This window comes from Myiozetetes cayanensis, unplaced genomic scaffold (assembly GCF_022539395.1).
Source record: "Myiozetetes cayanensis isolate MyiCay16 unplaced genomic scaffold, myiCay2020 scf21, whole genome shotgun sequence".
In the NCBI taxonomy this organism is placed as follows: Eukaryota; Metazoa; Chordata; class Aves; order Passeriformes; family Tyrannidae; genus Myiozetetes; species Myiozetetes cayanensis.
Window position 1 is genome coordinate 4,712,964 of NW_026087423.1, and position 25,389 is coordinate 4,738,352.

A 25,389-nucleotide genomic window follows, 5' to 3' on the forward strand; every position below is an offset into this window, starting at 1 on the left:
AGAGTATTATTATCTCCTGGAGATAAAGCCTTGCTCTAATCAGTAAGAAGTAGCTGGAGCATCTTGTCCTACAGCTCTAGTTAGGGGCACTCAAACCCTTCTGCTCTCCAGTGCTGCTCATGGCTGTGTTCTGTGTTTGTGCTCCTGCTGTCAGGATTTGCTCAAGCACACTCCAGCGAGCCACCCCGATCACCCACTCCTGCAGGATGCTCTGCGCATCTCCCAGAACTTCCTCTCCAGCATCAACGAGGAGATCACTCCTCGTCGGCAGTCCATGACTGTAAAGAAGGGGGAGGTGAGTCTTCCAGCTTTCATTGTTTTCTCAGTTTCTAAATACTGGTTGTGTCTTTTCTGCAGAGCAGACCGGGAAGTTATGCTGTTAATCTGTTTGTTGCTAAGATACAGTTTATGCAGTGTCCTTGTTCTCTGAAGGATGTGGTACAGCTCCCTCTGTTTTCTGCTCAGAAAACAGTTTGGAAACCCAGAGGAAAAGTATGATTAGAGTTTTCTCCTTAGCATTGTTAAAATCATTTGTCATACATAATTGCTATGTTGCATTTTGCTGTGCACTAAGTGGATTTGTATTTTACCTGCAAACTGAAACCAAAGGGAAGCCTAGGAGGAGAAGAAAGTGAGGAAACATCAGAAGTCATGAAAGATTAGGAAAAGCTGTTTTCCACATTCTTCATTTTCACCATAAAACTAATTTTCTGCATCCTTATTTCTAAAGAAGAATATTGTAAATATACTAGAAAGCAAAAAAGTGGAATGTGTTGGGAAAGCCGGGGGAGGTGATTGGCTCCTAAGAATTTAATATAACCCTGCTGGGAGCTGGACTGCACCCAGAAAGCCCTAAGATGTGCAGTTCCTTTACCTGCAGGCAATGCTGTGCAAGGAGGCCACAGAGCTACTCACTGGTGAAGTCCTGCATTCCTGGATGGGCTTGATTCACCTGCCTCATAATTTCATTTGGAAGGGGTTCAGTCCCTCCTGACCAGGAAAGGCCAGGACTGTCAGAAGTGTTGCCAGAGACAAGGACGTAGGAGACTGGACAAAAAGAGGTGCAGCTGAGATACTAAATGTGTAAGAGGACTTGTGGCAGCATGCCAGAGACACCGACTGATCAACAGTGACCCAAATTACCCTGTACAAAAACATCTCTCTGAACAGGAGATTGTTAAGATACCGTGAACCTTCATGATTTATTCCCAAATCCTGACGGCCAAACATGCTTGCTCTTAGCTGTTAAACTGATTTTCAGCTGACAAAGGATTTGCTAGAAGCTGCAGTACTGGGAATTTGGTGCACTTTGTCCTGCAAGTGTTGCTCATTGTCTCCTTTTGCCAACCGAGGAAGTCTGCAGCTGAGAAAAGAAGAGGAGGGGCTGAGCAATTGGAGGCTGAGGTAGAAGCTCAGACATCAGTCACCAGGGCCTCAGTGATAGTAGATGGCCTCATTAAAGTGGCTGCTGATTGAGTCATAGCAGAAATCGCAGGCTAGAATGCCCCTCGCAGGGGAGGGAGCATTTTGTGTTCTCTGGTTGTCTGTCAGCATCTCAATGAGGGATGAGGCTTTGAAAAGTGTCAGGCAGAATCCTAATGAGGTGCCAGAGCCCAGGCAGAGGGGCAGGCTCAGGAGGATGATCCTGATGATGGCTTTTTGGAGCGGTGCATTTGTCAGGTCTTAGAAAGCAGGATTGGGCTCAGCAGGCCTGTTCACACTCTCACTGGGCCTGCAGTGACTCCAGGTGTGATGTGGGGAGGGAAGAAGGGGCCATCGACAGAGGAGAGGGCTGTGGGTGTGCTGGAGGGGACTGGGAACCCTTTGTGCTCTCCCTCACTGCACACAGCTTTTACTGAGCCCAGGGAAGAAAAGGACTTGGTTCTGATGCTTCCCAGAGGTTGCCTTCCACTCTGGGAATCTGACACTGAATATTTCCTTTAGTCATTTGGCAGCAATATCCCACTGTTTTCAAAGCAGTAATGCCCCAGTGGACACCCCTCTGCGACTAGAGAGTAGGTATGTTCACTCTCCTGTAGTAATCCAGAGACACAAATCTGCTCCCAGCTACTCTGTGTGGGTTAGTGATGGCTGTTCCTTCCTCTGCAGGCTGCTCAGCTTGGGGTCATAGCAGGGTTTTGTTTATGCCTGTAAATCTTTCCTTTTCTACTTATCCTTTCCTCCCACTCGCCTTGCTGGTGCTTCCCCTGGGGTGACAGGACAGTGTGTGGATTGCATCTCCTAATTGACTGCTCTCAATGCATAATGCATTTTTTATTTTAATGAATCACCAGCTTGCTTTGATGGCTTTTTTCATTATTTGTCTTCCTCCCATTGAAATTTCCTTGGTGGAAAGGAAGGAGGGTAAAACAGCCTTTTCCCCTCATGTATTGCTTAGGTGCTGATCTCGGTTATCTTTTTTCCCCAGTCCTTGCCTTTTATGTGGAATATTTTTTCCCTTTGAGTGCGTTGTGGGGAGGAATCAAATCTCCTTTGCCAGCCTCTTGCTCCTGCTCTTCTTTTCAGGATTGCTTTGAACTGGGGAAGGCAGCCAGTTGTTAATCTCCCCAGTGACAGGCTGCTAAGGAGGGGAGTGCAGGTCAGGAGAGAGTACAGGCTCATCAGCACAGTGTTCCTTGCTTTTGCAGAAGGTGATTCCCTGCTTTGGGAGCACTGCCTCAGTCTGACCTGCCTGCTGGCTTCCTGTGTGATGCCAGATATCTCTGCAGCCCCCTGGTTCTGCTGGGCTCTGCAGGCTTTGTTCTAATTCTGGACTTATGCAGATGAACTGGAAGGTGTCTGTGGTGCAGTTTAATTTTCTGGGCTGAATGAGCATTCCAGGTAGTGCAAAGAGATGGGAACAAAGGGAGTAAAACCTTTCACCAGAGGGACAGAAAGAGCTCCAGCAGGGATGGCAGTACTGGTGGATTGAGCCTGTGAACAGAGAGTTTGGTCCTTGCTGACTGCAGCACTTCCCTGCTTTGTGGTCTGCTGAGGGCTGTGGTGCAGAGGAGCCAGGAGAGCCCCAGCCTGGCAACACAGGGGAGCCAGGAGGGCTCGTCTGACCTTTTGGGTCTCTTTGCATTCAGCTTGATCAGCTACATTCTCTTGCTTTGTCCTTCCCATTTTTCTACTTTTATAGTTTTACTTTCTTACTGTTCTTTTTTATGGATTATCTGCAGGAATCCACTTTGCTAAGCCTCTGAATAACTAAACAAAGGCATGGAGGGAAAGGGGCTGAGTAGCACTGTTGCTTGTGACTGGGAATGTGAGTGGTGGAGAATCACCCACCCCTCAAGTCCAGGGAGCAGGGCATCCTCCTTGCTCCCTGCTGATCCTGCTTCACTGCTAAATGGGGAACGTGGTTGAGGTTCTGCTGGGGACGGTGCCCTGGGAAGAAGGAAAACAAATGCTTTGGGATGAAGGATGTGCCACTATTATGTGCAGAAAGAGGGGAGTAATAACCTTTCCTACTCTTATTAACAGAGCAGCTCTATGTACTGCACCTTGTGGGTTTTTTTCAGCTAAGCCCAGATGCAAATAACTGTAGCACTTGGGTCATCTTTCCCTGCCAGAAGTAAAGGCTTGTGTTTCCAGCTGATTCAGTCCATTTGTGTAAAGCAGGAATTAATGAAACTGCAAAAAATTACAGAGTTCATTTGGGAGATGGTATTTCCAGACCAACTGAGTGGTGGTGGCTGCCACTCTGCCTTGCCTGGCTGTGCACTCCCACCCTCCCTGAAGTGTTCCACTGGTATTTGTGTGATCCCACAGTGGCACAGAGGAATGGGGCTGACTGAAAACAAAGCCTCTTGGAGTTCTGGGTCACTGCTGCCTGGCTTGGTGTTTGCTTTCATCAGCACAAGAGAGCTGACAGGCAGCTTTTTCTTGGATCAAGCCCACTAGATCCCATCATAGATCAACTTATGCTACTGTGCACCTTTTCCTTTTCCCTGGAGAGAAGAAGCTGCTCTGTGGTGTTTCTGAATGTGGCTTTAAACTGCAGTCAGGGGACTGGGTATCATTACCTTAGGCTTCTGTGTGGGGGAGAAGGGAAAGGACAAAGGACATGTACAGGGGAGCAGAAGTGCAGACTGAAGCCTTTGGAAAGCTGGAAGCTCAGCTTGGACCCAGGCAGCCATGCCCAGCATGAGGTGCCCACTGCCCCTGGAGGCCTGGGGCAGATGTTGGCAGTGGAGCACTCAGAAATGATCTTGGCTGCTTCACACTCTGTCTTACAGCTGCAGCCAGAGGGCTCCTGGTGACAGGAGCTTCGGGAAGAAGAAAGAGAGGCCATTAAAATGCTCAAAGGGCAGCCAGTTTAACTCCCTGGGCAGAGCATCCCTTTATTCTGCAGTGCTGGTCTTGCAGCACATGCACACACACACACACACACACACCAGGAATCATCTTCTTCCTACGCTCTGCAGAAAGCCAAACCACCTCTTCCTCACTGACATGTGCCAATACCCATCTCCTGCTCTTCCCCTCCTCCCTCTGCCTCACACATGTCCCAGCCCTTCCTGGGGCTCTCTCCCACGCACACACTGCAGGGCTCTGCTGTCACCACATCGGATGAGCTCCTTCCTTGGCACACAGGCGACGAGAGATGGCCTTTTGTGCAGCTGTGGTTCTGGTTGAGTAGGTTTTTAAATTCCACTTTTTGTAATGTGTCTCAGGCAAGCTGGCCACACTTCCTGGAGTTAATCAGCCTGTGACAGCAGCAGGATTTATCATATGCAAACAGCACAAAAACACTGTAGGATGAGTAGATGAGCACACAGGTAGTCGTGAGGTTGGTAGCACGGGAGGGGGAGATGCTCAGTGACAGAGGTAAGAGGAGGAGGACAGCAATAGGCAATCCAAAGAGGATAACCAAGCACTGAAAGAGGTACTCTTTTGTTCAGAGCACTGAGGTGGGTGGGAGAAGAAGCAGGTGAAAAAACATGCAGAGAAAAGCAGGGCCCGGAGAGGAGGCTTGGGACTTACATTGCACCAGTACAGGAGCTTTGCAAGAGCCACTGAAGGTGACAGATCAAAGATGATCCTAATTCAATCCATTATGATACAAAATCAGGAGTTTTCCCCCCAGGCTTCCTGGAACATCTTTCTATAGCTGAGCTGAGCTCATGTGCTGGACATTTGACAGTCTTGGGGTTGTCTGTGGAAGAGAGGGGGTCACACTGCCACTGTACTACCACTCTCACCCTAAGCTTAGGGTTTTCTTGGATGTTTATGTCATTTCAGGGTGTTTTAGGAAACCATTATCACCTTTGGCAACCTCTAAGAAACAGAGTAACTCTGGAAACAAGGTAGAGAGATGGTTTCCCACGTGGGTTACTGTATGTCATGTACAGCAGGATCACTCAGCCAAAAGGCCTTGTGTTAACAGGAGGCCCTGTTTAACAGGAGGCCACCAAAGGAATAGTTGGTGGCTCTGGGTGGGAGGAGTTGACCAAAGTTGGTTCCCAGACTGCTGGAGAAGGCCTGTGGAGCTGAGGTGGCACAGGCATCCGACCAGCAGGAGTCCTGTCTGAGGGGGCTGCTGACTCCCCCAGGGTTGGAGAGGATGGGCTGACTCATGTTAGGAGGTCCAGGAAGGTGCCCTTTGCTCCCACGCTGTGGGGTTTGGCAGGGATCTGGTAAGCCAGTTGGGAAATCCTTTTATTGTTTCCCTCTGACCTGCTGAACCTCCCGGCAAGATGACTAATGTGCAACAGAGGATGTGCCCCTTCGCTGGAAGTGCCCCTCCTCGGCTCCATGGATGCTGAGCAGCCTGGGACATGCCTGTTGTGCCCAGCTGTAACAAAAGTCCTCTTTTCTGAGAGAACCTGGTAGTGAGGAGAGATTTCCTGACTTGGTCCACATGTTTTCTCCTGTACTCTCCTTCCCAGATGCTTGGTTGCTCTTATGGCATTTAGCCCTGCTGCTTTTTGGAGGGAGACCTTCCCAACTAGCTCATGAGTAAGATATGAAGAGTGAAAAGTCTGGGAGGCTCAGTGTTTTCCTCTGAGTGGATGACTGGAATATTTCCCTTTCATCTCTTTCCTTCTGTTCCAGCCAAGCTTAGGAAATACAACCTTGTTGTCTTCCCACCCAGCTCCCTCTGTGGGACTTTTTGCTGCCTCATGGTTGCACTGTCTCTGTGTCACTGGGGTGCTTGGTAGCCAGGAGTGCAAACCCAAATAAACCCAGTGTGACTGAGGCCACCTCAGCACGGGTGGGAACTGTGCATGTTGGTGAGTCACACCCCTGTTATGGCCTTAAATGGCTGATCTGTCTGCTCGGGTTTTGGGGCAATGTGCCCTTGGCAGGGTGCTGGGCTGGGCTCTTGGCTCCCCTCACACACTGCCAGTGCCTGGCAGAGGTGGGCAGAAGGCCAGGTCAGACTGTGCCATGTCCCTGCCAGGCAGGGAAAGGACAGTGCTGCATCCTGCTGGGGAGCAGAGATGAGTGAGCTGTGAGAACATCTTTACACCTACGAACAATGAGCAGAGGTTGAGCTGGCAGTGAGCAGTTATTCTCATTGCCCCAGAGGAGCTGAGCTGATTTGCAGAGTAATTAATATGCATCAGATCTAGAAACCTGAAATCGGGGTTTTGGCTTGCTCAGAAAATATCTTTCCCTGCTTATTATTGCTCCCAAGTGAAATTCTTTGCAGCTCAGGAGTGCTCTTGCTGCTGACAACATACCTCCTCCTGTTTATTTATTCTAGAGCTCAGTGTTTCTAGTTTCCTACCTGGGGTTTGTTCACCATGCAGGAGGGGAAGGCATGCACAAGTGCCATCAGCAGCAGAGGCATTAATGCAGGCAGGCATTCACCCCAAAACCACTGAGGAGGAACCAGGAGGATCCCACCCACCTAAAAATAAACACTAACATATGTACAGGCCCTTCTGAGCCTGAACCGCTGCTGGATGCCAGATCTCCACAGAGTCCTGCCCAGAGAGTGTGCAACAGTGTGCTGGGGAGCAGCCTTGCTTCCTGCAGCGATGGGAAAGGTGCAGCTTTTGCTGCTGGTCACGGATTTCCAGGACCTTTGTCATGGAAGGCAGCACCCAGATGAGCTCTGACACTGCTCTGGGTGCTTTAACAGGTCGCTGTGGTGCAGCTGCAGGCAGGAAAATGCAGGCCCCAGTGCGGGTCAGGAAGTCTGGGGTGCTGTGGGACAGGCTGTGCAAACAAGACTGGTGTCTGCAAGGGCATTTCTTTGCCAGGAGTTCCCTGCCGTGGTGCCTGCTGGGCTCAGCACTGATGTGGTTTGTTTCCACTTTGGAGAGCCAAGATGGGAAGAACCGTAGGCGGAAGGAGAGGCAGCGTGGGGGGTTTGCACTCCCACGCCCTCAGCAGGCAGCGTGTGCAGGGTTTGTTAAGTCACGCAGGGAACAGGACCTGGGGGCATCACCTGAGAAACTGAGGCATCAGCTCTGGGGTGGGTGTCCTGACCTGGCTCAGGGGAGCTGCTCTCCTGGTGCAGCAGTGCTGAGCATGTGGAGCCTCGTGGAAACAGTTTTGTGTGTGTGTTCCCAGTGTGGGGATCACTGGGATGGAGCAGGCCAGGAGTGAGTCACACGTGGGGCTGGAGAAGGCTCATGGTGAGGCAGCTCAGAGGTATTGGCTGGCCCTGGACAGTGTCAGCAGAGCTCTCCTGTCTGCAGCCACAGCACTGTCTGGGCCATATGAGGGGTGTGTGTCGTGTCATTTGGTGGTGTGAGGGGAGCATCCCCTTAGCTGGAATAACAAGGAAATAGTTTGGGTCAGGGAAAAGTTCCTTAGTGTACCTTAGCACGTGTGGGGAAGCTGATGGTTCCTGCTTGTACTGGGCATGAAGTGAGGCAACACTGACAGTTACACGTACTGATGGGAATAAAACTTGCCCAAAGTTGAATGGCCCTGTTTGGAAATCAGTGGGAGTTATCTATTCCAGATGTGCAGAGTCCTGTTATCTTGACAGCAGAGTGGAAGGGCTGAGCACAGAGCAGGGCATGACCTGATGTGGTCGCTGGTACCTGCACAGCCATCTGTGTCTCCAGCCTTTTGGTCTTTTAACTATGGAGTCCCCCACCAAGGGAATTAGGAAAGCAATGCTTATGGCTCCTTATCTGTGCCTCTTCTTTAGGAGGTTGTAAAGCTCCCTGGAACTAGAAACAGGAATAAAGACACCAGAGTTGTGCAGCTTCTTTGAATTTTCTAGGTTTGATGAGTCTTTATGTGATATAAAAAGAGATTTCAACAGGCATGGAGTGGGGTTAAATCCAGATGGTCCTATTAAAGCACAGGCTGATAAGGGACTACTGAGAAGTTTGATGGATACACATGTTTAGGAATTATCCCTTAGCAGCACTTGTAACATAGAAGCAGCAATGGCTGCTGTGGATGTTCAGCTGTTAATATTGACAAACTCTGCTGTGACTGGGGAGAGGAGGTGTCCGAGGAGGGCTTGGCTCTGTCCCTGGAGGGATGGCTGAGGCTGAAAGCAGAGGCTGGGAAGTGGCTCTGGGAGAAGCGGTGTGTGCTGCTCTCTGCTGGCTCCGGAGGGGACGATTCTGGCAGGGATTCAGGGATTCCAGCCCTCCAGTACACAGAGGCTGGGCAGTGACTCACAGTGGGTTACACTTGGGCTCAGGAACAGGGGATGGAGAGCAGCCTGAAGTCTGACCCAGCACCAGGTAATGGGGGAGCTGCATGACCATCTCTGCCTCTGGGAGAGAGGGCAGCAGGGAGCAGAGGGAGCAGGAATATTTAATAGGCTTTCTTCTTTTTTCTGGATCAGGCAAATTTACTGAACTTGCTCTGGTAGGAGTCATGTCTAAGGAATGTGTTGCCCCAGTGCCAGATCTGGAGCTCGTATTGCACTGACACATTTTTCCTGCTCGTTCCAGCACCGGCAGCTGCTGAAGGACAGTTTCATGGTGGAGCTGGTGGAGGGGGCCCGCAAGCTGCGGCACGTCTTTCTTTTTACTGATCTCTTCCTGTGTGCCAAGCTCAAGAAGCAGATTGGAGGGTGAGATTTTCCTTCTGGACTGTGTGCTTTGCACCTCAGCTGCAACAGAATCCTGGGGTTAGCCAGCAGTTTTAGTTGCATGCGAATACCCCAAATCTGGGTAACCATAACCCACAAGATGGACTTAAGACAAGGAATAATCAGCAAGGCAGGACTGTTTATTGTATGAGACCTTGTCCATGTCCTGGTCCCTCAGGAAAGGTTAATTCCTCCCATCTCTGCCCTGAGCCTTCCTAGGAAAATAGGATATGCTGTAGCTGCTGATATTCAGGACAAATGCTGTTTATTTTTCCACTTCCCCTTTCTTTTAATAGGTGACATTCTTCACTTTCTTTTGTGACTAAGGTTATTAATTTTGGCCTTACAGCTACAGCATGTTAACAGCTTTCCAGAAAAGTGGCAAAGGTGCAGTGAACAGACTGTGTGAACCCCAAAGTGCAGCTATAAAGACAGTTTTGTTGACATTTTTGACAAATGAGGGGGGAGGAACAATTACCAACATGCCTACCTCAAATAGTGCTTCTCTTCATTTGGTAAATGTTCTTCTCATGGAGACCCCTCTCATCTCCTTGCCCTCCTCAAGCAATAAGTTATGCCTGCCTTTTTTGAAGCACGTGCTTGTGAGGAATGACCTTCAAAGGACTGGGACGTTCCCAAGAGTGGATGTTCCTGAGAGCAGAGGTGAAGAGGGAATAAATCACATGAACCATTAAAAGAAGTGAACTGGTTATCCTGGTGAAATCACTGGAGAATGGCAGCTGTGAGCTGTAGTTTCTCTCCTCTGGTGGAATCACAGGGAGGTTTATGTGTCTTGGCTCACCTGCCCCATTTGGCCCTTGCTCAGGCAGGAGAGACCTGGTTTTGGTCACAGGTGGCAGCCAGGTCAGAGGTTTGGCACAGCCTTAGACCTTTGGCTGCATGGAGGCTTTGAAGGGAGAGCTCATGGGACTGAGAGGGTTTGCAGGAGAGGGCTGTGGTTTCTTAGGATAAAAGGAACTAGCTATCAAAATGAGTTGCCTTGTGTACTTGTACTGGCTATTGCCCTGCTGGACTTTCCTACTGGAAAGCAGCCTTTTGCCAGACTTTTTCCACATGGGAATCACAGTAAAGTTGGGCCCATATGTATATCTTATGCACTATAGCAGGGAAGGACTTGTGGGAAGGGGGAGGGGGTGTTGTCAAACACTGGTAATAGTAAAAGGTTTGGACCTTCTGCCTTTCAGGAAAAGCCAGCAATATGACTGCAAGTGGTACATCCCACTCACTGACCTCAGCTTCCAAATGGTGGATGAGTCTGAAGCAGTGCCCAATATCCCACTGGTACCTGATGAGGAGCTGGATGCCATGAAGATCAAGATATCCCAGATCAAGAACGACATCCAGCGGGAAAAGGTAAAAGGGGCTGAGCACTCCTGACGGGTACAGGCTCGGTGTCTGTGCTGAGGTGCCGGCAGCAGCAGCACTCCAGGGCAGCTGTGTTAGAACAGGCTGTTCAGCACAGGTTTGTGATACCCAGATGCTTTGCAGCCCATGATTGCTCATCCTCATGCACAGCTTGAATGATGGTGCCCTGTGAGGAGGCCGAAACAAAAGCACTCTGTAGTTGTACCCAGTAGCTCCTCTACTTGCATGAAACCACCTGTGACTGCTATCCCTGAGCATCCACATGCAGGGCAGCACTGGGAGTGTGAGATGCCAATTTCTGGCTGTTAAAGATGATCCTTGAAAGTGATTTTGGTCAGAAGCCATGCATTCCTCAGTTTTTGCAGGCTCAGTTGTACCTTTGAATCTTTTGCCTACTTCAGTGATGTCAAAGCACCAGCAAATGTATGGAGAACACCAGTTATGTTGACTGAACAGTCTGACACAGACATGGTGTCTCTGGCCCAGGCTTCTCTTTGCTTGCAAGATATGTTTTCTCAGAGGTGCTAGATTCCTGGAACCCAAAAGAGAAATAAGAGTTTGAAAACTGAAGGCCTGCTGGTTGGTAGAGCAGGATATGAATAACGCTGATCGTGCCGTGAGATTATTCCCCACGCTCCTGCCTCTCTGCCCTGGCTGGCTTTCAGAGAGGGCTTCCTGGAGAAAGGAAAGTATTAGGAAGAACACTCCGTGGAAGCCTCTTACTCACCAGGTGCAGGTGTCTTAAGATGCATGCTATGGTGCATCACTGCCAAACAATACACATGGCTGGGTTTGGGACTGGGTGTTATCCAGGAAAAACTGATTTTAGCTGGCCTCTGATGAAAATGGATCAGTGGGTGGTGAGTGGGAGAGTTCTGGGCAACTTCTAGGGAAGTTCCTTACAGTCTCCTTAGTTAATGGGGACCTGGCAGTGCTGTGGCTGCCCAGTGACATGATGCTGCTGGGCAGAAAGAACAGGGTATAGCGGGGACAGTGGCCATGCACCTCTGCACCTTCATCTGGGACAGCTGGAACTGGGGAACAGAGCCAACTGTGAGTGTGGAGATACTGCAGGAACATGTTCCTGGGCAGCTGGGAGCCCTGTGGATCCTGTTGAGAGCATTTCTTCTGCCCTGGGGCCATTTCCCTACTCACAGAGGGAAGGGATTGTGGATTTTAAAATATCTGTTTGTGTAAATGGGATAGATGTTGGAGAATGACATATGTTCTCTGTCTCCCTCTCCCCCACCCTCCAGAGGGCCAATAAAGGCAGCAAGGTCATCGAGAGGTTAAAAAAGAAGCTGTCGGAGCAGGAATCCCTCCTACTGCTGATGTCTCCCAACATGGCCTTCCGGGTGCACAATCGCAACGGGAAGGTGAGAGCACATCCCACACAAGGGAGGTCTCCACTGTCTGTCCTGAAAGCCCTTTCCAAGCAGCAGGCACCCAGCCCTTGCTGTACCAAGGGTTCTGATGACATCCTCTAGGGCTGTGACTCATCTGTACCCGTGCCCTGCTCTGGCAGTGCTGTGACCTGTCACCGTGGCCTTTCCGTGCACGTGGCAAAGGATTCTCACAAGACTGTGTTACTACTCAGTGACAATCCTTGAGCTGGTCGCTGCTTCCTCAGCTTGCACCAGTGTCTAGGGCTGTGCTGGAGGCTTTTGGGGTTCCTGGTGTTGTGAGCACAGCACAGAGCTGCCTTGGGAGCCCGTGGCTCTGGGGACACAGCTGCTGTTGGCAGGGGGGGCTCTGTGGGGCTCTGACTGTCCATGCTGGCACCGGGGACACTTTGCTGAGGGCTCGTGTCCACAGCCCTGCCTGTCCTGACAGAGCTGGGACACAGGACAAGTGGCAGGAGTGCCACAAGGACAGTGTATCCAGCACTTTGCTCTGGAGGAGGGTGGGAGCAGGCAGGCCAGCCCTCAGACTAATGCATGCCTTATTTTCTTCTCTCTTCCTGGGTAGAGTTACACGTTCCTCATTTCATCGGACTACGAGAGGGCAGAGTGGAGGGAGAATATCCGGGAGCAGCAGAAGAAATGTGAGTGTCCCTCGGCTGTTACTGATACAAATGCCTTGATCCTACTGGAGAGCAGGAGTCCAGAGGATGAGGAAAACCTGCAAAATCAGAGATATGCACTGAAATCCCCAGCACAGCACAATCTGAGGCTGTTTGGAGGACTTCTGCTTGCAGCAACACGTAGGGAATGTGTAGGGAGAGCACCGAGTACATGTGTATAGAAATTCTCCCATTTACCCTAGAGATCACAGCTCAGTGCAATTCCAGGTACAGGGAACAGCTGCACCCTTTTACCTGGCTCCAGTCCAAGGAAACTTAGGGACTTTTTTGGCAGGGGTGTTTTTTACTTTACACGAAACTGAGACCCCTGCCTTGTTTCCTGTGAACCATGCTGAGAGTTGTTACTCCCAAGAGGAACTCAGTGTGCCCTCAGCAGGGCTGGGCAGGGCAGCAGCACAGCCCTGAGCACCTCCTTGCTGTCACTGGGCATTGCCATCCGTAGGGAGCAGCTGTCCCATGTGTGCCCTGCATGAGGGAGAAGGCATCCAGCCACTCCTTTAAATTTGAATTCCTCCCTCTTTGAATCTCCTTGGCAGGCTTTAAAAGCTTCTCCCTCACATCAGTGGAGCTCCAGATGCTGACAAACTCCTGTGTGAAGCTTCAGACAGTCCACAACATTCCCCTCACTATCAATAAGGAAGGTAAGTGCTTTGGTTTATGTTTTCACTTGGTGAAGCTGCAGTGAAACTCTCCTCTGCTTTTGTGAATTCCCCTGGTTCTTTTTGCTACTCACTGCAGCCTGGTGATGAGTTACAAACTATAACTCCCTGTGAAACAAAAGTCCTTGTAAAACAAAACCTGAGGCCACATGTGCCCAGCTTGTGTGGTTTAGTTGAAGTGGACGATGGCATACAAGGAGAGAGCAGCAGGAACAAGAACAGTCTGTCATCCCAGTACTACTTTCTGCAACAATAAAAATGCAAGCTCCACATTATGTGGCTACATCTAAATTAGCAAAATATTCCTCAACATCCTCCAGTATATATTCACTGACTAGTAAATGGTTCTTATATGCAGCTGTTGTGCAAGGTACTGGAGTGCCTGGTGGAGTCCTAACCTGGGACAGCTTTGAACTGTTCCTGGGAATCCTTTGGAAGAACATTAGTTGGCCAAAATTGCGTCAGAGACCATCCTAAATTACTCTTTAATCTGCTAGTCTAGACTTTGCCTCTGTATTTTACTTTTATGTTTTTACTGTATATTTTACCTCTGAATTCCATGCTGTCTTGCTGACCCTAGAAATGTCACTTTAGGAGCCTCCCACTGCCAGAAGGCATTGCAGGTGACAGCGGTCTCCTCTCTTGCCACAGTGGCTGTTATGTGCTCCTGCCATCCTTAGGGACAGTGTACCCTGGCTCATTAACCTGTGCAGTATCAGTCTCATCACTCTCTCAGCTCCACTGTGAATGTAATGAAATTCCTCGGGTCTTTTGTACAGATGATGAATCCCCAGGTCTCTATGGATTCCTGAATGTCATTGTCCACTCTGCCACAGGATTCAAGCAAAGCTCAAGTGAGTTGCAGTTCTGTGACACGCAGAGGTACTGGCAGGGGTTAGATAAGTCATGCTGGGACAGCTGGGCATGGACTGGCTTAGGACTGCAGCATCTGTGGTGATGGTGAGGAGGAGAGGGGTTTTGGGGAACTGGAAGTTCCTGCTGTGAACTCTCAGAAAGATCACCATCAAGGGTCAGCATGCAGCACTTATTTTTAGGCCTAGTCTGGGTTTTTAAGCAGTGTTTACTGATTACCCATCTGTTCTAGAAACAAGTCAGCCTTTATACTGAATTCTTCCAAATATATTTTGTTTTACAATGAAAGAGTGGAAAGCCTTCTCTGGCATCCAGATTTTTTGTTGTGAAGAAAGAGGTGCTAAAATTCAGGGGCATGGGAATCCCCCCCTTCAGGGGAAGGATCAAAAAAGGTGACAGACTAGAGTGGGGAGGACCCTGGCAGGAATAACTGTGCTTCCCAGCCATGGAATGGGATAAGCTAGAACAGCTGCCCAGGTTACCTGGCCATTTGGCTGGGGATCCTGTTCTTACCCAAGCTAAGTGTGCAGTCCAGGGAGGAGAGGCGTGCACTGGGAGTACATCCCTGTTGGCTTCCTCCTGCTGAGCCACTGACTGCCCAGCTGCTGCCTGACACCACATTTGTAAGTTAGGACATAACTTGCAGATGGGGCAATGTCTACAGCTCATTAGTAGCTCTTCGCAAACACCAAACACCACCTGTTTAACCACTTTGTAAAAATAATGAGGTTTTTGCCCCCTGACCTGCTCCCTGAGGGATCCCACACTGATGCTGTTCTAGGGAAATCACTGTGTGGGTGGGGTCCAGTATCTACCTGGGGAGGTTTTATTGCTCACTGGTGTACACCTTCAGCTCAGTGTGGATTGATCTGGGGAATATTGGATAACAGCATATGCCTGATTTTTGATAGAGGTGAAGGGCTTGTCTGTGCTGACATAATTTATACAGCTGTGCTGGTACTTCAGCTTCTTAAAGGCAGCTGGGCTGATCAGGATGATGAGTTTTGTATGGAATGGTGTTACTGGTACTAATACAGAGATGGTGGAGCTGAAGACAGAGTCTGGAAGTGATTAATGTGAATTTGGAGATTCTAGAAGTTTTTAAAGTTTCCGTCCTTGTCTCCCCTCCTCAGATTTGTACTGCACGTTAGAGGTGGATTCTTTTGGGTATTTTGTGAACAAGGCCAAAACTAGAGTTTACAGAGACACCACAGAGCCCAACTGGAACGAGGTAGGTTTGATTTTTCTGGCTGTGACTTATTCCATGTGCCAAAGATCTGCCCATGGAAGAACTTGCTGCATGCTCAGCACTTGTGCTGCACGTGCTGCTGCTCAGAAAGCCCTTTCCTGCCAGGTTCATTTGGCTGTCAGGGCTTGCAGAAGATTTTCTCTTGGATTAGCTGCAGTTAAACAAACAATTTGATAAAAATGAGTCTCATCCAGCATTTCATCATTTAAACAGATGCATGTTTGATTATTTTTTTAAAGACACAAGTGAAAATACGTTGAAAGAGGTGGTTTTGTTTATTTGTTGAGAGAGGGAAGAATTAGCTATAGACACTTTGCCTGTTTACAGGCAACTGGTGGTGAGCAAAATTCAGTACAAGGAAGGTGGGTGAGTTTGTGTCTTTGAACAGTGCTTTGCTGAGACCCAGTGAAACCTGACTAAGGAGTGAACCATCTTAGTCTCTGATCTGACCACCTTATATGTACAAAATACAATTTCAGTTTATTTCTAGACCAACTCCATGAGGGAGGAGGTTTTGGACAGTCCTTAAGTGCTCCCTTCTGATGAATTTTAAGGAGACTAAATTGCTTATTATGAGACTGGTGTCCTGCTGTGACGCATCCTTTGCTCTTTCCTGTCCTGGTGCCCTGCAGGAGTTCGAGATTGAGCTGGAGGGCTCACAGACACTGCGGATCCTGTGCTATGAAAAGTGCTACAACAAAACCAAGCTCACCAAAGAGGATGGAGAGAGCACAGATCGCATCATGGGGAAAGGGCAGATCCAGGTATGACTGTGCTGAGCTCATTCCTGCTACCCTTACTGCAACACATCCCAGGACTTTTGAATCCTGGAGAGCGCCAGGAAGGGTTTTTTTCCTGCATTCTTTGTCTAAGTATTGAAGATTTTTGTCTAGATAGTGAGGTACACAGTGTGACTCACAAAGAGGAAGGCAGCAGCTTTCTCCCTCTTGCTTTGTGCCCTATGCCTGCTTCAGCACCCTTATGGAACAGCTGCTTTTCCAAGAAAGTTTGTTTTGATCTGTCCTTTGCCCGTTAACTTCCAAACTTCCAGCTAGAGGAACTGCACTACCCCTGGGCCCTGCTGGGGATGCTCCATGTGTGGCAGGAGGAAGTAATGAATATCCTCTCCCCTCTGTAAATCATGTGCAGAACTGCTGCTGTGTGTACGTGCTGGGAGGTGATGGATGTGTTGGCCGGGCCCTGGAGGACAGGCCCGTTGTCCTGATAACTGCCATGTCCAGGGCACGGTGTCCAGGACAGCAGGTGGCATCTGAGGGAGATTTCCACTGCAGAGAGTCCATGTGGGACACTTTGTGTGGCAGATTTGTGATACAATAGGGGAGGTGATGATTGCAACGGGATGCTGCTCTTGGGGAGCTGCTGTGTGGGAGGGATCCAGCCATCCGTGGAGGATGACACTGGGAACATATGTTCCCCCTCTTGTTCCAGTTTGTTGCACTGTCTGTCCACGGCTTTAGGGAGATGTTTAAATGTCTGCTCTGAGGGCACATTTTTGTGCTGGAGTGGCTGTTGTAGAGAGCAGAGACCCTGCCCAGATACCTTTGTCTCTCTGGGACGCTCAAAGGTCTCCCCGTTCTCCTCCCTGTGTGCGTGCCTGTCCCTCTGCCCGTGGGTGGCAGCTCTCCCAGCACTGCAGGGCTGCTCACACAGGCCAGGCCGTCTGTGGGAATGCAGAACAGCTGGGATTGAGGGCAGCCCGTGGGATCTCATCGCTCTGCCAGGGTTCACTGGCTAAATGACCCCCATCAGGCCTGGCCCTTCCCTCCTTCCCTCCCTCCTTGCAGCCCAAGGCTGCCACGTGTCAGCAGGGAGAGCTTTTGTGTCCAGTGCCTGGTGGGATTTGGAAGGGAACTGGTGTACAAATCAATAAATGCCAGCACAGGGTGTCTCCTGTGTGTGTCTCGGGCCGACCAGAAATCTCTGTGTCCCTCCTGCTAACAAAGGTTATTTTCCATGGAGATGAGCAACTACAAAAGAGCAAGTTTGCAGCCCTGAAATGCCCCGGGGATTTGTGTGCTTATAACAGAGAACCCTGAGATCACTGACCCACTAAATCCTCCAAATATTTTACATAGAATGATTTTAAAACCAAAGCAAATCTTTTAAATTTTAAGCAATTTTTTTCTTCTCACAGGAGTTGGCATTTTTCTGCACAGCAATGGTATATTCTGTTAATGCATTTTATATTAAAGTTAGTAAGTAAAAATACTCTGTGGTGACACCATTGCATCTTGATTCTTTTAGAGAAACCTAAACACTGGGAAGGTTTAAAAATGATTTTAAAAAATCAATAAAAATGTTATTGATTAATGTGCAGATATTGCATTCTGTTATATCATAAAAGGCACATGCAAAATTTCTCTTGCTTTCTGTACTTCCCCTTTAAAATGTATAAAGAAATTTGGTCAACTGTGAGAGCATCCTCATAATTCTCAGTGATTTCTGTTCCATCACACAAATGTTGAATAACTGCAAAGAGAAGTCATAAGACAGTCTGGTAATATTGTGGATTGATAAAAATTATTAAAGGTTTTTAGTTTGGTTTAGTTTTATTTTTAAACTAAACACCATTTCTCCGTTAAGAAACCCTAATAATGGAACAACAAAATCATATTGCAGCCTGTGGCTGAAGGCTGGCTGTGTAAATGCTGTGTTTTTCAATCATTAGTTTTATAGTTATTTTCTTTCAGGATTCTCCAGGTGCTTTTACATCAAATGTTGTTTACTCTAGAGTTGGTAGTTTATCCTGGGCTTTCTGGTTGTTGTTGTTGTTGCACTGCCCTTATTCAGCCAAAGTCTGTCTGTTTAAAGGCAAGGTCTGTGAAGTTGGAGGAAGATTTTATTTCCATAAATTCCCTTCAGTTAAAAACTCTGGGAACATGAAGGGTCGTGCCTGCATCCTCCTGTTGATAAAAGCAGAGGAATTTCTGTCTTGGCTAAATTGCAGTGTATTGTTAAGCCATGTATTATTGTAAATATGCAACTTCCCACTACTGGGAATTCTGACTCACCAAATTCTCTGAGCTTCAGTGATGAAGACAATTCATCAAGGAGACAAGGACTGTTTTGGCTGTGAAAATGTTTATTAAATCTCTCTGTTACATTATGGCACTGGAGGAAGGAAGACTGGAAATTTGTCCATGTGGTCACAAGTTTCCAGGAATGGACAGCAATTTTAGTAGCTCCCATTGCTCATAGTTTCTTTTCCTATGAAATATTTTATTTACCTGTATTTATAGCCACAGGCAAGAGCCGCTTCTTTCCTTGCCAACCTGCAAGTTTTATCCCTGAAAAATAAAACCATGAGGTTTTAAAATTTGGGAACGTCCTGGAATTGCAGGAGCGAATTCCTCAGCAGCCCTTGTGGGCATGGCAGCTCTGGGGGTGCAGTGCTGAAGGGCCACACATGGCTGGGGGCTTCTGCTGCACCTCAGGCATGAGAAACACCATTCCAGGCCACCCCGTGCAGCTGAAATTATTGGGACACTTGGGGCAGGAAGGAATGGCCATCATTTTGTAGGAGGACCTGAGGCTTAGTTCAGCTGGGAGCATCAGCTCCTCTGGGTGTGAACACCCTGGGGTTTCCCTTCCTGCTGTTACCTCGCAGTCCATCTTTGACCCTTGGGTTGGCCCTTTTGCTCGTTGAATTTTGCACTTCAGGTGGCGGACACATCCCCATGGTTTGAGTGTCACAGCCTTTGTTTGGTCCTGGGACTGCACCTGAGTGGGCACACAGGTCAGCTCGACTGCCCAGGGAACAGACTGCATGAGTGAACTGATCCTTCCCCCTGGGATCCGGCTCCTCCCGTTGGTGTCTCCTAGAAACGCCGTTTCCTTTGTTGTTTTTCTTTTTTCTGCATGATCAGCTCAGGCAGAGTATTTCCTTCTCCCTCACAGCAGTGCTGGAAAATCAGGGAGGATGTGACCACAGATCAGTCATTCTGTGGAAGAAGTGCTACACCATTCCCTTGTTGCCTTGCAAAACAATCACTCTTATCTGCTGAATTATCTGGCATGTCTCATAGCAGTGCCCGTGGCTATTTCAGGCACTAAGTTGTTTTCCATGTAAACCATGTTTTCCCTGCTGTACCTCCCAAGTGTCAACTCAGAAACCCTTTACACCCTCCAGTTCATTTAAGCAGTTTGCTCAAGCAGAACAGTGTCCCAGCAATGAAAATAGGGGGGAAATGAAGAAGGCAATGGGTCATGGCTAAAGGGTGATGGTGGGAAAGATTAACCTGTCAGTGGGGAGCTGTGAGAAGAATGGGGTTATGGCTGGACTGGGAGTTTCCAGCAGCAGTGAGAACTCTGACAGCACGGATGTCACATCAGTTACAATTCAAAATTGATGGGGTGTAAAGTTGCCAGGGAGATTTAATAAAGGGAAGAAGTAACGTGAATGAATAGATAAAACACAGTAACCTTAATGTCTCCTCAGTCCTTGCTCTTTCATTTCTACTGAGGCTTCCTTATTTATTCATCTTTCTGTATGTTTTCTCTCTGGTGGTTTCCTAAGGCAAAGCACAGCCACCCTTCTTAGTGCCTGGCTTGCATTTGCCAGACCAGCACCCCCAGTTTGCCTTTCCCAGGTCCTCACCGCTCTGCTCTGCCCTCTGACTGCAGTGCCCTGTCTGAATTCAGTGCTGAGCTGCTACAAGGGCCGGAGACCTGCGCTCAGAACCCCCTATGGGGCTGAGCTGCTTTGCTCTGTTGTGTTTTGGGCTGGATGCAGAGAGGTGCTGGCTTGATTCATTAGTGACTTTGGGGCTGCAGCTTGCCCTGCAAATACCAGGGAGCAGGCCACAAGGGAGGAAGCAGCAAACAGACAAACTGGCTGGTTTGTATTTCCCTGTGCAGCACGAGCTCTTGGTGGGGGCTGTGCAAACCAGCGCCTGCAGTACAGTCTGTGAGGGGTTGAGCAGGTCTGTCCTGTTTGCACAGGGCAGGGAAACAACACAATGGTTCTGTTTCAGTGGAGATGGCACAGGTGCTTTTGTCACTCAAACCAAGCCACCTTTCGAAGGAGCTGTGTGGAGGGGCAGTAAATGTCACTGTCAGATGCAGAGGCAGCCATTGCACAGGGCCTCCCCTGCCTGAGCTGGCACAGCTCTCTCGGAGCTGCCTCCCTTTGCCGTGCTGGCTGGGGATTGCATTCTTCTACTCCATGTTCTTTCTTCCAGGTCATTGATTTCCAAATCAGGCCAGAAGACAGCATGACCCCATTTGTCACAGGCTCTCTGTGCTGGAGCATCACTCCTGCTAGCTCTTTGTGCTCAGTGTGCTCTGTACCTCCTGCTCCAGCTGCTCTGTTGCTCTTGCTGGCCCAGAAGGTCAGTCATCAGTTGGGTCCAGGACTGAAGCTCAAAGTCTCAATGACGTTCTTGGTTTCCTGTTGACTGTTTCCTGCTGTGACTTATCAGACTGTTAGACCTGATCTTCCTGTCTCGCTCAGTGTTGCTGAGACCTTATTCAAGCTTTGCTCTTTTAATAGCTTCCATCATTTTGTTTTGTTATTTAAAAAGCACCTTGGGGGGGATTTTTATTTCTTTTTTCTTAATTGCTGTTGTTATTGCCAGTGATTTATGCAGGGTTGACTCGGGTCAGCCAGCCCTGGTGCCTGTTCTCCCTGGCTCCATTCAGTACCAGCTGTTCTCCAGCAGGAATCAAACAGCAGGTGGGGAGGGCAGGAGTCCTGCCAGCCCTGCAGCAGAGTTCAGGGAGAAGGGAGCAAGAGGCAGCAGCAGGGACACTCGGGTACATCCACAGGCCTTGCTCAGCTCCAGCAGTTACCTAGCAGGGAGAAGTCTCTGTGAGCTCTCAGCTCCAGCACTTGGCTTCTGCTTGTTCTTTGCAGCCATGAAAGTCACTCTTGAGACAGAGCAGGCTGGTGTTTGGCTCATATTTTTTAACAACTATTCACTTGCTTTCATTTTGTGCAGTGGCAGGAGTTCCCTGGTCAGTACTGAGACGTAACCAGTAATACCTGTTAGCTTAAATAAACTCTAACTGGATTCTGCTGGACTCTTCCTTTAACGTTTTTGGCAAATATTCAAAACCCTTTTTCCTCTTCAGTCTTAAGCAGTCTCTCCCTGCTATAAATAATACACTTTCAGTGACTCTGTTCTAAAAAACATATGGAAAACTGCTTCCGAGCAGGAGGATTGGCTGTGACCGTGTCCATCAGCAGGGCCATTTTGGCAGCTTAACCAGATGACTCTTTAGGCAGATGGAGATAAAGCTTTCAGGAATACTGAGCGTGGTTGTCCTCCATAGGAAACCAGACACTTCAGAAATGGTTTCCTCCTGATTCTGGGAAAGAATGCAGTTGTTGAAAGAAACCAAACTTCCAGCACGGAAGCTGAGGGCAGAACAGCCCAGCCTCTGGCCCGCTCGTGGGGACCTTGGCCAGGCCCAGCGGCGGGGGCGGGTCTGTTCCGCCGGAGTTAAAAGCGAACCCCCTCGGCAGGAGCTGCAGTTTGGGTTCGCTGAGCCACTGGAGCCAAGCACTGCTGCCCACTGGCCTCCTGGACCTTTGTGCAGTCCCAGGATGTGGGAGCTACTGGTTACTGACTATTCCTTACAAGGGGTCTTCAGGAATTTCTGCCGGAGTTGCACCTACAGGAGCCGGTCCAATTCCACCGGGAAGCACGAGTGTGCGGGCAGCGTCCCGCTGTGGGCTCACATCTGGGACAGAGTGCGCAGGGACAAGGTTGGCCTCGCTTGCTTGTTCTGTGGCTGCTTGGGGTCTCTGCAGTGTGAAATCCTCCTCTCTGCTGGTTGCCTTTCTGTGGGGAAGGGCGTGGGGGCACTTGTCTCTGTAGCTGTCAGCAGCACTGGGCTGCTCTGCCGACAATCTGACAGACTGTGACCATGAGTGTCTCAGATCTCCCAGGATTTCCTGCAGCTGCTGTTCCAGCATTTCTCTCACCTGCCAGAGTGCTCTGTCCCTGCACAGGGCTCTGTGAGAGGGGGGAGCTGTGCTGCAAAGGACCTCTGCTTACCAAGGAGGTGTTTGCTGACAGCAGTAAACTCAAGGCAGAGGCTACTGCAGTTGCCTCCTCCTGGTCTTATTGTGCCTCAGTGTTCCAAGTGCTACAAAGCCATCTCAGGAGGCACCAGACTCCTGCTTTGGCTGGTTCTGATTGCTGATCCAGTCCCAGTGCAGGCAGCTCTTTCCTCTCTTGTCCAGTCTCCCTGGAGCTGGGTTCAGGTGTGTTTGGGCTCTCCCAGCCAGTGTTGGAATTGCTGGCTGATGTTTGAGCACTCGAGTCAGCCACTCCCCGGCCTCACAACTGTCCACTCCAGATTAAGCAAAGCTGAAAGTGAGAGATTGAAACTTGGTTCTGTTTAATGAATTCTTCCAGTGCAGGGTCAGGTGTTCTTCCTGCCTCCATTCTCAGGTAGAGATGAAAAGAAATAGGCAGGTTGAAGGAGGACAACTTTCCATGATTTCTGGGCTGATTTTCTCCATTTCTCCTCTGTCAGATCCAGACAGAAGTTTGGTTTGTTTGAAGTTAACTTGCCTGTGTATGGATCACTTTATATTTCTCTTCTTTGATCTCACTCTTAAGGTCATTATGTCTTTTGAATTCAGTCCTTCTTGGAAGCTGTTGGCTCCACAGCCAAGGGCTATGAGGTTCTGCAGCCTGGCTTTTGGTTTCAGTGCAGTAATTTCACACTCACCCAACCTCACCTGTCTGTAGAAAACTGCACTGGGAGACAGTTTCTCTGTTTCAAATCAGAGTTATTTCAGAAATCTCTCCACCCTTTCTCTGACTCCTGGCCCTGTGGGACAGGGCGATTTTGGCTGTCTCTGTGCCTCTGTGTGTGCCACAGCCATGGGTGCAGTATCTCTGGGAAAACTCAGGCTGTTGCCATTCAAACACTGACTGTGCTCACTGAGGTTGCCTTTGCTGTTGAGCAGACACTCCACACATGTTGCTGGATTTTCCATGTATGTGAGTCCTCCTCAGCCCTGCTTGCAGAACCACACAATATCTGAGCATCCCATTACCTGAAATAGGGAAAACCCTGGAGTGTGTGTTTTCCTATGGACAAGAAATAACACGTTAAAAGGGATGGTGCTCTGCTCACTGGTTTCTCTGAAGTCTGTTCCCAGCTCATGGGTAACTTCTGTTTTTCAGCTGGACCCGCAGGCACTGCAGGACAAAGACTGGCAGCGCACGGTCATCTCGATGAACGGGGTAAGTGCAGCAAACAGAAATTAGCTCTGCTTCTGTACCTCCCATGGGCTTTATTTCTTTGCTCTTCATTGCAGCAAGGGAAAAAAAAATTAAAAAATTTAAAAAATGCCATCTGATCTCTTGTTCAGGTTGAGGTGAAGCTGTCGGTGAAGTTCACCAGCCGGGAGTTCAGCCTCAAAAGGATGCCGTCCCGCAAACAGACCGGCGTGTTTGGGGTCAAGATCGCCATCGTCACCAAGTGAGCTCAGGGGTCACAATTCTCCCTGTTGCTTTGCAGAAAGGCAACTGGCCAGTGGGGTGCTCCTGCCTCTGCCCCCCCGAGGGGTGTGGCGGTCCAGCCCCCTCCACTCGGGTAGCAGGCAGATGTGGCTGCAGGCAGGAGATGCTCTGCGTGCTCCCAGCTTCATGTTTTGCAGGGGAGAAAAGCAGTGTGCACACGGGCTGTGGAACCCAGGGTGTTTACTGACAGCCTCTCGCTCCTCTGAATTCCGGAAATCCCTCTTGCCCTTGCCTCCTCCGTAGTTAGCTGACACGGTCACAAAGTTCCAGAGCCACTGAACAGGGATGTTTCCTTTCCATAATCAAAAATGTTCAAGGTCTTTGGATCCCGTTGTATTATTTTAACCCCTGATCTTTTGTTGTGAATCATTTGCCAGCAGAAACCTGTTTGTTCTGTTAGAGGCTTTGGGAAGTGTGGTGTTTCCTCTCTATGGGATTGTATTAATTTGAAACCAGCAGAGTTGCTATGTATCCAAGGAATGTTTGGGAATCCTCTGATTACCTGGACAGAGTCACAGGCTCTAGGGGCGCTGGAACCTGGCCAGGAGCTCAAGTGCTCAGGGAAGCCAGGCTGAGACAGTCAGAAAACCCTCTCCAGTTTTAAAGGAGTTTTTCAGCTCCATCCTTGTTGCCTGCTCAGACTTCCCCCCACCCCATTTTCCAGAAGAGGTTTCACAGTGAAATGTTGGGGTGGTTTTAGCCAGCCTGGCTGGCTGGGGGAACAGGCACTGAGGGCCTGGGCTGTGCTGAACTCTTCTCTCTGGCTTTCTGAAGGAGAGAGAGGTCAAAGGTGCCTTACATAGTGCGGCAGTGCGTGGAGGAGATCGAGCGGCGCGGGATGGAGGAGGTGGGAATATACCGAGTCTCTGGGGTTGCAACGGATATCCAGGCTCTGAAAGCTGCCTTTGATGTCAGTAAGTATTTGTGCCTGATGTTCTCCTTTGCTCTCTGAGAACCTGCCTGAGCTCCCTGTCAGGTGGCTCTGCTATTTTTAATCTTGTTCCCCAAGAAGCGTTAAGAGGTAGAGATTCTTGCATGAGGAGAATAATTTTAACCCTGGCTGCATATTTTATTAATATTCTTCAACTACTGATATAACTCCAGACATGTAACAGGATGGATCCTTGTTCCAAATCATGCTTTTGTATTATTCTTCCCAGCAGACATGAACTGGTGGGTTTACCTCCTTTGCCATATCTTTGGAAATGACAGGCACTTTTCTCAGGGGAAACATCAGCAATTGGGAGTCATAATATTCTCACTGTCATGAGGTCTCCAAATTAATACAAGTCCTTCAAATTAAGAATGTTTTGTGAAAGGAAGGGAGCAAAAGAAATATTCTAAGGCTGACTACAAGGGGTGTTTATGAAGCTGGGGTTGGGTGGTCAGGGCTCCTGAGTTCTCTTCTTAACTGTCTAGACTGATGTGCACAGGCTGTAAAATGACATAATTTGACATTTGCAAAGCTTTCTTTGACCTTGAGCAGAAAAGGGCTCCTTACAGGTGCTGCATTTAAATCAATGGCTTGTGTGTCCCAAGGCACCCAAGATCTGGCAGGTGAAACAACTCTGAATTGCTGAGGTACAAAGAAAAAAGTGAAATTCTGCTTTACT

The 25,389-nt window shown here is 49.1% G+C and overlaps 1 protein-coding gene across 1 annotated transcript in view; it reads left to right on the forward strand.

Annotated features, from left to right (window-relative positions):
• BCR (BCR activator of RhoGEF and GTPase) overlaps positions 1 to 25,389 on the forward strand; it is a 99,233-nt gene that overhangs the window by 63,307 nt on the left and 10,537 nt on the right. Inside the window, exons 8-19 of the mRNA XM_050318862.1 lie at positions 155 to 295; positions 8,883 to 9,004; positions 10,228 to 10,396; positions 11,665 to 11,784; positions 12,377 to 12,452; positions 13,028 to 13,132; positions 13,930 to 14,004; positions 15,157 to 15,254; positions 15,905 to 16,036; positions 23,438 to 23,497; positions 23,626 to 23,735; positions 24,551 to 24,690. Coding sequence (XP_050174819.1) covers positions 155 to 295; positions 8,883 to 9,004; positions 10,228 to 10,396; positions 11,665 to 11,784; positions 12,377 to 12,452; positions 13,028 to 13,132; positions 13,930 to 14,004; positions 15,157 to 15,254; positions 15,905 to 16,036; positions 23,438 to 23,497; positions 23,626 to 23,735; positions 24,551 to 24,690 — 1,348 coding nt within the window. The remainder of the gene's footprint in view (positions 1 to 154; positions 296 to 8,882; positions 9,005 to 10,227; positions 10,397 to 11,664; positions 11,785 to 12,376; positions 12,453 to 13,027; positions 13,133 to 13,929; positions 14,005 to 15,156; positions 15,255 to 15,904; positions 16,037 to 23,437; positions 23,498 to 23,625; positions 23,736 to 24,550; positions 24,691 to 25,389) is intronic.